The 12,603-nt window shown below is 37.9% G+C and overlaps 1 protein-coding gene across 1 annotated transcript in view; it reads right to left on the reverse strand.

Annotated features, from left to right (window-relative positions):
- The window catches only part of LOC307174432 (uncharacterized protein), a 64,997-nt gene that overhangs the window by 3,152 nt on the left and 49,242 nt on the right, over positions 1–12,603 (reverse strand). Inside the window, exons 24-65 of the mRNA XM_079898236.1 lie at positions 12,463–12,507; positions 12,329–12,382; positions 12,108–12,215; positions 11,946–11,999; positions 11,808–11,861; positions 11,389–11,433; positions 11,227–11,280; positions 10,306–10,350; positions 9,736–9,789; positions 8,646–8,699; positions 8,503–8,556; positions 8,336–8,389; positions 7,539–7,592; positions 7,299–7,343; positions 7,116–7,160; positions 6,919–7,026; positions 6,758–6,811; positions 6,621–6,674; positions 6,384–6,437; positions 6,178–6,285; positions 5,999–6,052; positions 5,817–5,924; positions 5,103–5,156; positions 4,918–4,971; positions 4,782–4,835; positions 4,575–4,628; positions 4,343–4,450; positions 4,181–4,234; positions 4,017–4,070; positions 3,828–3,881; positions 3,592–3,645; positions 3,310–3,363; positions 3,135–3,188; positions 2,963–3,016; positions 2,822–2,875; positions 2,683–2,736; positions 2,446–2,499; positions 2,143–2,160; positions 1,867–1,920; positions 1,709–1,771; positions 1,036–1,201; positions 29–138 (exon numbers count right to left, since the gene is read on the reverse strand). Of these exons, the coding sequence (XP_079754362.1) occupies positions 29–138; positions 1,036–1,201; positions 1,709–1,771; positions 1,867–1,920; positions 2,143–2,160; positions 2,446–2,499; positions 2,683–2,736; positions 2,822–2,875; positions 2,963–3,016; positions 3,135–3,188; positions 3,310–3,363; positions 3,592–3,645; positions 3,828–3,881; positions 4,017–4,070; positions 4,181–4,234; positions 4,343–4,450; positions 4,575–4,628; positions 4,782–4,835; positions 4,918–4,971; positions 5,103–5,156; positions 5,817–5,924; positions 5,999–6,052; positions 6,178–6,285; positions 6,384–6,437; positions 6,621–6,674; positions 6,758–6,811; positions 6,919–7,026; positions 7,116–7,160; positions 7,299–7,343; positions 7,539–7,592; positions 8,336–8,389; positions 8,503–8,556; positions 8,646–8,699; positions 9,736–9,789; positions 10,306–10,350; positions 11,227–11,280; positions 11,389–11,433; positions 11,808–11,861; positions 11,946–11,999; positions 12,108–12,215; positions 12,329–12,382; positions 12,463–12,507 (2,634 nt within the window). The remainder of the gene's footprint in view (positions 1–28; positions 139–1,035; positions 1,202–1,708; positions 1,772–1,866; positions 1,921–2,142; positions 2,161–2,445; positions 2,500–2,682; positions 2,737–2,821; positions 2,876–2,962; positions 3,017–3,134; positions 3,189–3,309; positions 3,364–3,591; positions 3,646–3,827; positions 3,882–4,016; positions 4,071–4,180; positions 4,235–4,342; positions 4,451–4,574; positions 4,629–4,781; positions 4,836–4,917; positions 4,972–5,102; positions 5,157–5,816; positions 5,925–5,998; positions 6,053–6,177; positions 6,286–6,383; positions 6,438–6,620; positions 6,675–6,757; positions 6,812–6,918; positions 7,027–7,115; positions 7,161–7,298; positions 7,344–7,538; positions 7,593–8,335; positions 8,390–8,502; positions 8,557–8,645; positions 8,700–9,735; positions 9,790–10,305; positions 10,351–11,226; positions 11,281–11,388; positions 11,434–11,807; positions 11,862–11,945; positions 12,000–12,107; positions 12,216–12,328; positions 12,383–12,462; positions 12,508–12,603) is intronic.

The following is a 12,603-nucleotide window of genomic DNA, read 5'->3' on the forward strand; positions in this document are numbered from 1 at the left end:
AGTAGTGAGGTGTTAGGTAGAACATTACGTGTGCATCTCTGGGGTGAAGGCAGGTCTCTGCTCCTGAATCTGAGAAGTTACAGTAGGCCAAAAAAGCATCTAAAGGACTGCCTTGGTTTGGGTCAATGTAGTAGAAACCTGAAACAGTTACAAAAGTAGTTATTTAACAGACAGCTCTATCCAAAATAACTTACAGTATGCTTCATAGAATACAGACAATTCTTTCTTAAGTAATGCAACTGAATTGGATGTCCAAAATAGCATTTTGGACCTAGTTTTGGAACTTTTTAGTGCTGTTTATGAAATATTTTATTTATCCTACAGAACACAATTGTAGAAGTAGTTTGAATACTAAAAAAGCAGATGTGTTTTGAAGGCCTCATGGCCTACTACATGACTTTGAGAGAAGTCACACGGGAAAGAATGAGATTTTAGCTGAAGTTGCTTGCGGTTGGCATCTGCACTGATACTAAGTTGCTCTTTTGGTTCACTTGGCCTTCAACATGTTCTCTTGATAAAAATAATGAGGCAAAATCACTGAATAATCACTTTGTGAGACAATCAAAATATGTTTTTGACTAGTTGGCAGTCGGCCACCCTTACAAAGAGGACAGGCTAGCCAATTAATGAAACAACTCTGGCGAAAGTGTTGGGGAGATTCCAGGAAGAGAAAAGGGAGGAGAGCACCTGCAATTGAGATTGTTAGTTAAAACTGTATAAAAGTGTTGTGAGTTCAGATGTTCTGCAGGAATCTCGGCTATGTTGCTTTGTCCAAAAAAGTCTAATTTTGACTTCTGAACCTCAGCATCTTGAGCATTACTTTTGCAAGATTGAGAAGACTTTTCTCCACGATACTGTCCACTTGTTGTATCACCTGAGATAGAACTGAGCGTATGCGTTTAAAAAGTTTTTAAAACACCATAAACACAACCACAACCAAAAAATACAATTGTAATACAGAGATTTCTAAAGGACAGCACAAAGGAGAACATGAACAAACAGATAAATGTTTGAAAGATAGAGGTGGGCTCTGACCGCTGGTGTAGTTGGGATGGCACAGCCACAGCTCCAGACAGGTAGAGGCTGGGTGCTGCTTGCTGCCGTCCGGAGGGTCCACCAGCAGACGGAGGTCATGGTACAGAGAGTCCAGCAGTGTCTGAATCAGAGGGTAATTGGGCTTGTCTGAAATGTACATCAGGTCCTATTGGAGACGAAAAAGTAAGACAAAGAGATTTACTATGCATTTTACTGTATTTTATTCAATGATATCAGAACAAAATACAAGATTACCTTCATTCAAATTTAAAATAAAAACATTATGTACTTCGATAAATGTTTGAATCATGAAAATAAAAAAGATAAATGACTGAAAGCAAAAAAGAAGGTAAAATGGGCCTTGTTCTTACAAAAAAAAAAAAATTCTAATTTTAAATGTAGACAGAAAATCCCCAAAACCTTGAAATCAGGATTTTACAAATCCAAATTTCTAGGTGGCTTGGAATATCTTGATTGGAAATGTGTCTCAGTCTGAATAGTCGTTCAGGATGTATGTAACATCATGCAAAACATGCTAATTTTAGTGCATACAGTGAACTATGAGGCATTTGCTAGTGCCGTGTGAACAAGGCTTTAACAACATGATGAATGGTATTAAATTATCAGCGATGTATTTAAGAGAAAAGGGCCATTAAGTTTTTAAACAACTTGCCTTGATCTGAGTCATGGTCAGGTTCACAGTATTACCAGCAGGTCCTGGTGGCCCCGGTGGACCCTAAAATAATCAAACAAACACAGAAATATTTTTTTTGTTTCTGTTTTTCTGTTTCATATTGTTAAAAACACCGTAAAGTGTGTCTGGCAACTTACTGGAAAGCCCCTTCTTCCAATGGGGCCAGGAGGCCCCTGAAGTCCCTTGAGTCCCTAAAATTAAAATGACAAGAGATATTTAACTGATGTGCAAAACTTAACACGGTCAATTTACAATATACTGTAAGTAAATAAATAAATATATTATATAATTATAAAAATGAAAATAACTGTAAAATATTTTATTTATGTATTTTTATGTTGTTTAATCTGGAACATTGCCTTTTAACCTGATAGATGCTGACTAAAGAAAGCTTTGAAAATTACATTTCATACCTTGTCTCCAAACAAGCCCTGCAGGGTGGAGGAGATAAAAGAGAAATAAATTATAAATGATCTTCATGCTCATCCGGGAAAATATAAAAAATAAAATAAAAAATCTGTGGCTGCGATAAAGCACTTCACTGTCCTTGCTTATGTCATTAAAAATGAATTAACCATGCTTTCATATCTTGAAAGGACAGAGCACATGTAAATGCATCTGCAGCAGATGTGTTAATGCAAATTAGGCTACGGTTTAAAAGGCACAGTTCGCTATTAGTTTAAATGCTGAAACATTTTTTAAAAAGACATATTTACCGGTAGTCCAGGTATTCCAGGTGTCCCTCTAGGCCCAACAGGACCAATATTGCCCTTTAGGAAAAGTAAATGCATTTCATAATTAGTTATGTAGCAGATGCTTTTAACCAAAGCAGCTTAAAAATGAAGGAGAAAGAATTGAGAGATATCTAAGATTAATGAACTGTACATGTATTATATTAAAAAATAAGAAAAAACAAAAGAATATATGTGTTCTCAAGATGTTTTGACTTTTACCTGATCCCCCTTTTGTCCTGGGGGTCCTGGAGGACCAAGAGGCCCCAGACTCCCCTAAAGAGGATAAATAAATACTCTTATAAGAGAATTGAATAGGTTGTACTGCAGAATCAGTGGATGTGCTTGTGATACACCATACCTTCAAGCCATCTCTTCCTGGTGGACCAAGAGGTCCCTGATCCCCTTTCTCACCCTATTATGGACAGGATAAGGAATTAACATTAAGAATGTATTTTTAAGACACAAAAAGAATCATGTCAGAGTACATTTTTAAAAGCACCTCTGCTCCTTTGACACCTTGCTCCCCAGGCTCTCCTTTCACCCCTTGGATTCCCTGTCAAGCATCAAGCATCTTAATATTATCCTATTTTATTCATTCCCACAATGTTATTTAATCCAAAAGATGTGACAATTTTGAAATGGACTGTTCTGACCAGGAGTATCAATCTTACCATACTTCCCCCCCATCCAGGATGTCCTTTCTCTCCTACATCTCCTCTCTCTCCCTATTGGACAGGGAGAAGGCAAGAAGGAAATACCTAACTTGTCCAATTTGAGCCATGGGTTTCAAAAATTAAGCTTGTCATGTGTTTAAATGCCATGTTGATATAATCTCTGAACTCTGACCTTTTCTCCTCTTGGTCCTCTGGTCCCCCTCAACCCTGCCTTGCCTCTTTTACCCTTTAGATGTCAAACACCCAAAAAAAAAGAAAAAGAAAAGAAAAATCAGTTTTTCAATCATAATCACCACAATTTTACAAATGTTTGTCCTGCATTATAACATAAATGACATCAGAGTCTAAAATAACCTACGTATATTCATGAAAATTTAATGTCACTAAACTTCATTGTCTTTTACTTAGACATTTGGAAACATTTAATAGAATCAAAGAGCATATCACATCTTACCCTCCGTCCAATGTGACCCATTTTTCCAGGTGCTCCATCTTTGCCCTGAGCTCCCTAAAATTACATCAATAGCCAAATTCAAATTTGAAATGAATTTGCAGATAAGAGACCTGGGAAATCTGTATGCTTAAACACAGCTCTCATATCTGAGAGCAAGGACAAAAGCAAAGAGGAAGAACTTTTATTTTAGATAGCAGACAGGGATTAAGACAGAGAAAAGAACATTGTGACCTTACCTTCTCTCCTTTTATGCCTTCTTTTCCTTCAGGTCCTGGGTTACCCAAACGGCCCTGCAACAACCAAAACTCATTAAGGGCCTGATGATTAAGCAAGCAGAGTTGAAACAAAGGCATAATTAAATTAAGGTGTATCTATTTGTTGTCTCTTTTCTGTAAATGTACACTTTTGTCTCACTGGGCACTGACCTGAGCTCCTGGTAAGCCTGGTGAGCCCCTTGCCCCTTCCTCACCTTGTGGACCCTAAGGTAGTAGATTTGAATTAATATAACTGGGTTAATCAAACACATGTACTGTATTTCTATATACAGCCATGCACAAAATGCCACACCAACTGATTTTAATGTCTGTACCTCCAAACCAAGCAGTCCTGGTGGCCCTTGTATGCCTTGAAGGCCGTCTGGCCCCTAAAGGGAAGAGATGGGTACATTTTGAACAAGTAATAGATTTATTTACGATCAATTTAAAGAAGCAATCACTAGTTTCTATCTTGGTGGAGTTCATCACAAGCTCACCTCCAGCCCTGGTTCTCCTTTATCTCCTGGGTCTCCTTTCTCCGCTTCAGGCCCTGGGAGACCTTTAGGGCCCAAATGACCTTGGTGACCAACTGATCCAACACCACCCTGTAGGTCAAGGTATGATCATGAATCAGTTACTCTGAGGTAAAACACATTGATCGCCCCTGTTGTTCCTAAGAATAGGCTATCATCTAGGAGATGAATATAAATATGAACAAATTCTCTTTACCTGCATGCCAGCTTTTCCTGAGTCACCTCGCACGCCTTTGCGACCTGCAATTCCCTGAGGCACAAAGCAAAGATATGAATAATGTAACATAAATAAAACAGCTATTTTTTCGACATTCAAAATGCAATGCAAATAAGATGTTCCATGTTATGAGTTTTGCAGAATATATTAATATAGTAATGTATTTTCATTTAAGTGGATCATAACCTCAGGTCCAGCATCTCCTGGCTCACCAAGTAAACCATTCGGCCCAGCTTCTCCCTAAAAGAGACACTTAGATTTAGACCATAAAACGAAATTAAATAATCCAAAGATGCTCTAAGTGAACAATCAAATGTGGTACCTTGCTTCCTGGAGGTCCATCTGGCCCCACCAGCCCTGGATGGCCTGGTCCACCCTGAAACACAAAAAAACAGGAACTGTTTATCAGTAAGAACCATTTTAAACAGGAATATAGGAGTCAATCATTCTCAGGTGAAACAGATCATAGAGTATGATGAACTATTGTAAAATAAGGATACTACACACCTCTACACCTCTCAGACCAGCAGGTCCATTCCCGCCCATGAGGCCTGCCTCACCCTGACATAAAAACAGCAAACGATCAACACCTTCTTTGTCCAATAAAATTGGACAAAGAAAAGTCAAGATACCATGCATTTTACATGGTAAAAGACACATTTCCATTTAGGACAAATACCTGCACCTCCATTCAAAAGTTTGAGGTCAGTAAGATTTTTTAAAGCTTCTGAAAGATCTCTTGCTTACAAAGACATTTATTTGATCAAATGTACAGTAACATACAACACTAATATTGTGAAATATTATTACATTTTAAAATAACTCATCTACTTTAATATATCTTAAAATATAATTTCTTTCTGTGATGGTCAGGCTGAATTTTGAGCAGCCATTACTCCAGTTTCACATGATCCTTAAAAAAGTATAAAAATTTACCGATTTGGTGCTCAAGAAACATTTAATTTATTATTAATGTTGAAAACAGTTTGTGCTGATTAATATTTTTGCATTTACTTGAAATAAATATTTTTTGTAATATTATAAATGTATTTACTGTCACTTTTAATGAATCCTTGCTGAATAAAAAATACTGATTTCTTTCCAACAGTAGCATACATCAAATGATACGATAAACAGAGAAGATACTTAATAAAAACATGTAAGGGTAAATAAAATGTTGTACAAACAAATGCATAATATGAAATGCTGATTTGCACTCACCAGCAGTCCAATTTGGCCCTTGGCTCCCTTGAGTCCCCTATCTCCCTGCTCCCCCACGTCTCCCCACGGCCCCTCTAAACCAGTAAATCCTCGTGGCCCAATATCACCCTGAGGGGAAAAAAAGAAATATAGTTCACATTTTCCCATGTGAAATGACACTATAGCTGTAAAAGATGAATGACCTTTTCTCCTTTAGGGCCGGGGTCTCCAGCAACACCAATTGGACCAGCATCACCCTTCATCAGTAGAAAAACACCAATATTACTCTCTTAAAAGACAGTGAGACTGATCGTATTTGAGACAGATGACTTTAGGGGTAAATTGCACAGTTGTGCCGACATTAAGGAATCAATCTCCACACCTCATTGCCTGCTGGGCCTGCTGGACCCATTGGACCTTTAGCACCTGGAGGGCCAATGTTTCCTTTTGGTCCTTGAAGACCAAGCTTTCCGAAGGGACCTCTGTCCCCCTGCCAGTAGAAATAAATGTTAAAAAAACTACATTAATGTTATTTTTGTCTAGAATTTTATGATACTGTAGTGCATATAATTTCAGTTGTCACCTGACCTTATCACCTTTCCTTCCAGGAGGCCCCTCCAAACCTGTCAGACCAGTTAAACCCTACAGAGGTCAGAAAGCTTTCATCATATCTCAGTTGCCACCAATTTATTAAAGCTATAACCATTTGAGACTGTGTCATTGTGATTTTACTCTGGTTCATTAAAACACCACATGGCTTAATGTTTTAGTTTGCTATTTTGTACTGAACATAAAGATCAAATAATTTTGCAATGCCAATCTAACCTGTGGCCCTTCCAGTCCGAGAGGCCCGTTGTCACCAGGAGGGCCCATCATTCCCTGTGCATTTATAGCAACTTTTAGTGATTTCATAAGGAAACACAATTTGAGATACTCTAAATCTCTTAAATCACTTAAATCACCTGTTCTCCTTTCATCCCGTCTACACCTGGCACTCCATTTTCCCCCTGTAAACCCTGAAGAAAGATTTGCAACAATTTTAACTTGATGTCCATCAACGTCTTTCATATAGCAAAGCTTTTGAAATCCATCATCATGTATGGTAGGGAGAATTTCCACTTACTGGAATACCTTGGGGCCCGTTTGGCCCAGGTTCCCCTGAGAGCCCTTTACTTCCACTGGGTCCTGGTTTTCCAATGACCCCACTGACTCCCTGAAGTCCAGGAGGACCCTATATAGACAATCAATCATAATCAGCATTTGAAAATTAACAGCCAAAATGAGATATAATGTAAATGACAGAGCTGATTGTGTGCTCACACATGGCCCATCTGTTCCCTGATGCCCGGGATCTCCCTGACGGCCCTGCAGAGAGGTAACCCATTTATTTTACAAAGGAAATAAATGAAACCTTTTATATTTCAGCACTGCTTTATGAGAAATCAAACTTCACTGAATGAGTTAGGTCAGGATCTTTTATTTTCTTAGAGAAGTGGTATATACCTGGGGTCCTGGCAGGCCTTTTTCTCCTACTGGACCAGGGGGACCCTAAAAAACACACATAAAGGTTAACAGTATTAGTCACCACAACATGCAAATGGCAGTGTTACAGCAGTGGAAACTGAAATACATTTGTCCATAGAATGAAAGAAATGAAGGTACAGCAACTGAAGTATAAAATGAAATTAATGATCTGCTCGATTTAGGATCTCAGTGTTTGTACTAGATCCATCACACACTTACTGGTGGTCCAGGCTTTCCAGGTGGTCCAGGAGGCCCTCTTAGACCTGGCTCTCCCTATGACAAAACAAATGTCTTTTTTTTTAGATCAAGTTACTATTAAGAAGACTAAAAACAGTGCGGCTTTGCTCTAAACCCAAGTGAACTGTCTACATTTTTAGTCATCATCATAACAGGAAGGTTGTTCCAAGCTTATAATGGATAGGAAAATCCCAGAATGCATAGTGACAAACTCATACATTCATACATGTTTGGAACAACATGAGTGATTAAATGATGACAAAATGTATATTTTTGGGTGAACCATCCCTTTAGGCAAGGCAAGGCAAGGCAAGTTTATTTATATAGCACATTTCATACACAATGGCAATTCAATGTGTCCATGCTGAATAGAAGTATTAATTAAACATTTTTATTTATTTAAAAAAAAACTTACTGACCTACCTAAATAAAAATTCACCCAATATCTGTGTGTGATATCATTTTCTCTTATATGTGTATCATGTTAGCTTAACAACATGCAAACTTTGTTCAAAGTCAACTTTGAGGTTAATCAAATCTCTTCTGTTCAAAACTGATAATTGAGCTGCTGAGTGTTTCCAGTCATTTATAGGTTCCATTTAGGTTAGGATGTTGCCTTATAGGTCAGCTTATTATGCAGACTATGAGGCAGGTTCACTAAGATAAGAACAGAGCCTTTATCTGTGGTTATGCTTTGACATTATAACTGTAATGTACAACAGCATAATATAATGACATGGTGGTTAATGCAGGATGGTTAAAGTGCAATTTATCTTTACTCTGTCTCCAACGTGGCCTGGTCTTCCTCTCATACCCACGTTTCCTGGAAAACCCTTAAAAGAATATGACAGAGTTAGGTGGCTATGTCAAAACATCAACCTCAAGTACAATACTCCTCATCCTGCTCCCTTTTTCCTCTATAAAGCCCTGTAGAGGGGTCACTTACATACATGCCAACTGGGCCCTGTGGTCCCTCCACTCCTGTCTTTCCAGAGAAACCCTGAGAAAAATACATACCAAAACATCATGAAAAATCAGCAGCTTGGTTATATGATTTATATGAGAGCAAAGAAATAAGTCGTAACATACCCTCTCTCCTGGTGGTCCTGGACTGCCCATGGGTCCCTCTCGTCCAGGCAGACCCTGTCATTGAAACACATAATCAGTACAGATTTAACAATCCACAAACAGATCACAATGCAGAATTTTTATTTTTGTATCAAGTTGGTGAAGTGATCTTATAGACCTTAGTCAGGGTAGCGCCATATTCGATTTTTGACAGGAATCAAAATGAGGTTGTGAGGAATAGAATACAGTGCGTTCAATGTATTGTACTGTAGTTTAACAACATAAAAATTACATGATCTTAGACCTTTATACAGTGTGTGCCATTGTAAAGACTGTACGTCTGTCCCTCACAGCCTCGTTTTCATCTGTTAAATTCAACATATCATCTACTGTAACCTGACTAAGGTCAATTAATCTAATTATGTTTATTCCTGTGAAGACAAAGCTGAATTTTCAGCAGCCATATCTTCAGCGTCACATGATCCATCAAAAATCATTCTAGTATGCTGAACGGGGGTCAAGAGTTGAATCCTGTGAAACAACTACTGTTACTGTAACTTGTGTCTGAGCCGATTACCTCAAGTTTGTAAGTATGCTTTGTAGTCTGTCTTACAAGACAAGTTACACAAACAATGGCTGATTCTAAGATCCAAATACGCTTTGATCTCTATTTGCATGTGCTCCATTGTTGTGTGAGAAAGAGTAGAATGTGTGTAAGTGTAATCGTATGCATTATAGAAACAGAACACATATAACTTCAAGACTACCACCTCAACTTTTTTAGATATTGAAAGGCAGGCGTGCCAAGAATTATAGAAAATGAATACACGGAGTAAAAAATTCAATACTATGAAAAATAATATGTAATATGGATTCAGTTTATTACGTTTTCTAAACATACCATAGGTAATAAAATTGGCAAGTCAAATAGGGGTCAGGAGGGTGTCTGTCTTGCAAGCAGGGGAATTTTTTTTTTCCATTATGCTGACATTTTGTCATCATTCTTGTGCTTACAAATAAGCTATTCAGCTTCAGGCACAGCAGACTAGTAAACTCTGAAGTGATTTAAAGACGTGTGTGGAAATGACAGAGAATAGAGAAGAAAACTCACCATAGATCCTGGGGGTCCATCCTGACCAGGTTCTCCAGGAATACCTTGCAATCCCTGAGGTTTGAGAAACCAACCAAGAACTTAAAAGCATGTGTGTACCAGTGTTTCTGCTACCACCACTGACCATCACTCTTCTTGCCTACTGCATTTTACTGGAGTCATTTATAGCTGGTAGGGTGCAAATTAAACTTTGACAAGCTGCACATAACACTGGTGCCCACTAAATTCCTGGAAAGACTGTCTTTGTTTGAATAACCTCTTTATGATTCATAAAAGGCATAGCCCATCCTCTATAAAATGTGATCATCGCTTTTTTATTTGATCTGCACTGGGAGCTCAGTCTGCTGGATTCATGACAACAATCTGCATTATAGAGCTCCATTCACTGCCAAAAACAGCTCATTAATGGTAAATAAAGTCTGTTAGAGGTGCTCAATATGAAAGCTTAGCAGTGATAAGTAAATAAACAGTTTCTGCCCAGTAGCTAAAGACTACATGACTTTATAAATGCTAATATAGACTTTAAAACCAATCGTAGGTGGGATATCACATAAAGAGTTCTGAACCCACCGTTAGTCCTTTACTTCCTGCATTACCCACAAGGCCTTGCAGTCCCTGGAGCACAAGAAAGAACAATGAGAATGAATTTGAACTTTTTACAGTCTCTGTTGAAGTACCTGTTTATTCTTACTACAACCTTTATTGAGCTATTTATAGTAATTGTAACAATAGACGAACGTATCTGTGTTTATTATAATACTCTATTCTACTACTAAATTCTAGTACCCTCCTTCCGAAATACGAAATGTGCTGTGATTGGTTAGATGGCCCAGTGTGTCGTGATTGGCACAGCTTAGCTCATGTTCGGGAAATGTCCCGCCCCTCCATAACTGCAAGTTCTTCTGTAGTGTAAATATTAATGATGGCGTGAACTTCAAACCAATCCAAGCCCAATTCAGACCCTGACAATGTTAACGAACAAGAGGATCGTGCAGAAGGGATTTCATGCACAGACTTTGCAAGCATGGATTTTATGTTTCAGAGTTGTATGTTTTTGTAATTTTCTTATACATTATAGATACGATGTTATCTACCCTTTAATCGTGATATTTGTCAGAAAACTAAGATAATACAAACAGTAATTGATAACGAAACCATGGTTAATTTTTCCTAAGGAGCAGTAAACCGTCTTACAAAAGCGAGAGCTTACAAAAGCTACAGTAAACAAATTGTTCTCCATAAAATGTGCAGCGCACAGATAAACTTTTGGGTTTTAATGTTCAGGAACAGTGTTAAAAATAAGTTAACCACTCTAAGTTCGCATAATAGGACCCCTTTAAGACTAGAATAAAGTCTAAAATTAGAAACCATAATATAATGTTTTCATAATATAATGTAGCCTTCTTGCTTTTGTACATTTTTAATTGAAGTAAAAATGCATCAACGATATCTTTTTACAGTTATCATGGTATTAGAATATAGAATGGGAACCTGTGTACCAGGCTTTCCTTCAGCTCCAACAGGTCCAGGTGGGCCAGGTAAACCCTGCAATAAACACCATCAACACTGACATCATCAACATTCTACACAGAAGATTGATAACGGGGAGGTAAGGATTTCCATTACTCTCAGCTTTTGTGTATGGACACTTACAGGAAGTCCAGGCATGCCATTGTGACCCCTCTGCCCTGTTCGTCCCTGAAAATGTATAGAGACTTCATTAAATACAATATCAAACAGCTTTTTTTTTCTATTTGTAACACTTTAAAGCTTATGACCATAATACACTACCATTCAAATATTTGGGGTCAGTAGGATTCTTATGCTCACTGCTTTTATTTGACAAAAAAATACAGTAAAAAATGTCATATTGTGAAATATTATTACAATTTAAAAGAAGTTTTCTATTTTAATATATTTTAAAATATAATTTACTACTATAATACAGCTGAATTTTCAGCATAATTACTTCAGTCTTCAGAGTCACATGATCATTAGTATTAAATTATTAAAAAAAAAATCTGACTGACCTCAAGCTTACATGGCAGTGTATACACCATAAAGTGTATTACCTTTAGGCCTCTAGGACCAGGCTTTCCAGGGAGGCCTTCAGGACCTCTGCTCCCCTTCAGTAAAATGAAAATTTCACATTAGTAATGAAGAATATTACACTGTAAATCCTAATGCCTATAGTACAGAGCAACTCTGACCTTTAACCCCTCCTTGCCCACTTTGCCATGCGTACCAGCCTCTCCATCCTCTCCCTATGTGTGAGAGGAAATTGTGTTATGACTCTTAAGACTAACCGTGGACTGGCAAACAAACTAAAAGCAAATGTGATATAAGTGAAGCAATAATAGTGTAACTCATACCTGAATACCCAGTGGTCCTGGCAGACCTCTGATGCCTGGGAAACCAAGAAAGCCCATTGGTCCCTGCTCACCTTGAATGCCCGGAACCCCTGGGGCTCCTCTAGCACCCTGGGAGGAAAATACAATTTTCAACAAGTGACATCTGTTATCATGAGGGTAACAACCTAGAACAATGTGCAATGTAGACTGTATATATACTTTAATTCATATTTAAAGTTTACTTTGTTTCCTTTAGGTCCAAAGTCTCCCTGGTCTCCATCAGGTCCTCTGTTACCCTTAAAGACAGTAAAGCTATTAGAGCCAAAATAAAAACTCAGAGCAGAGACAGGTTAAAATAGAGATGGCATGAACTTACTTTGATACCAGTAAAACCTTTTGGACCTTGTGTTCCTAGTACACCCTTAAATGAAGAAAGCACAAGTAAGATTAACCAGTACATGTAAGAAACAGGACATTACCTTGGTTACATTTGAATGACACAATTACAAAAAATACA

This window comes from Squalius cephalus (assembly GCF_949319135.1).
Source record: "Squalius cephalus genome assembly, chromosome: 17".
In the NCBI taxonomy this organism is placed as follows: domain Eukaryota; kingdom Metazoa; phylum Chordata; class Actinopteri; order Cypriniformes; family Leuciscidae; genus Squalius; species Squalius cephalus.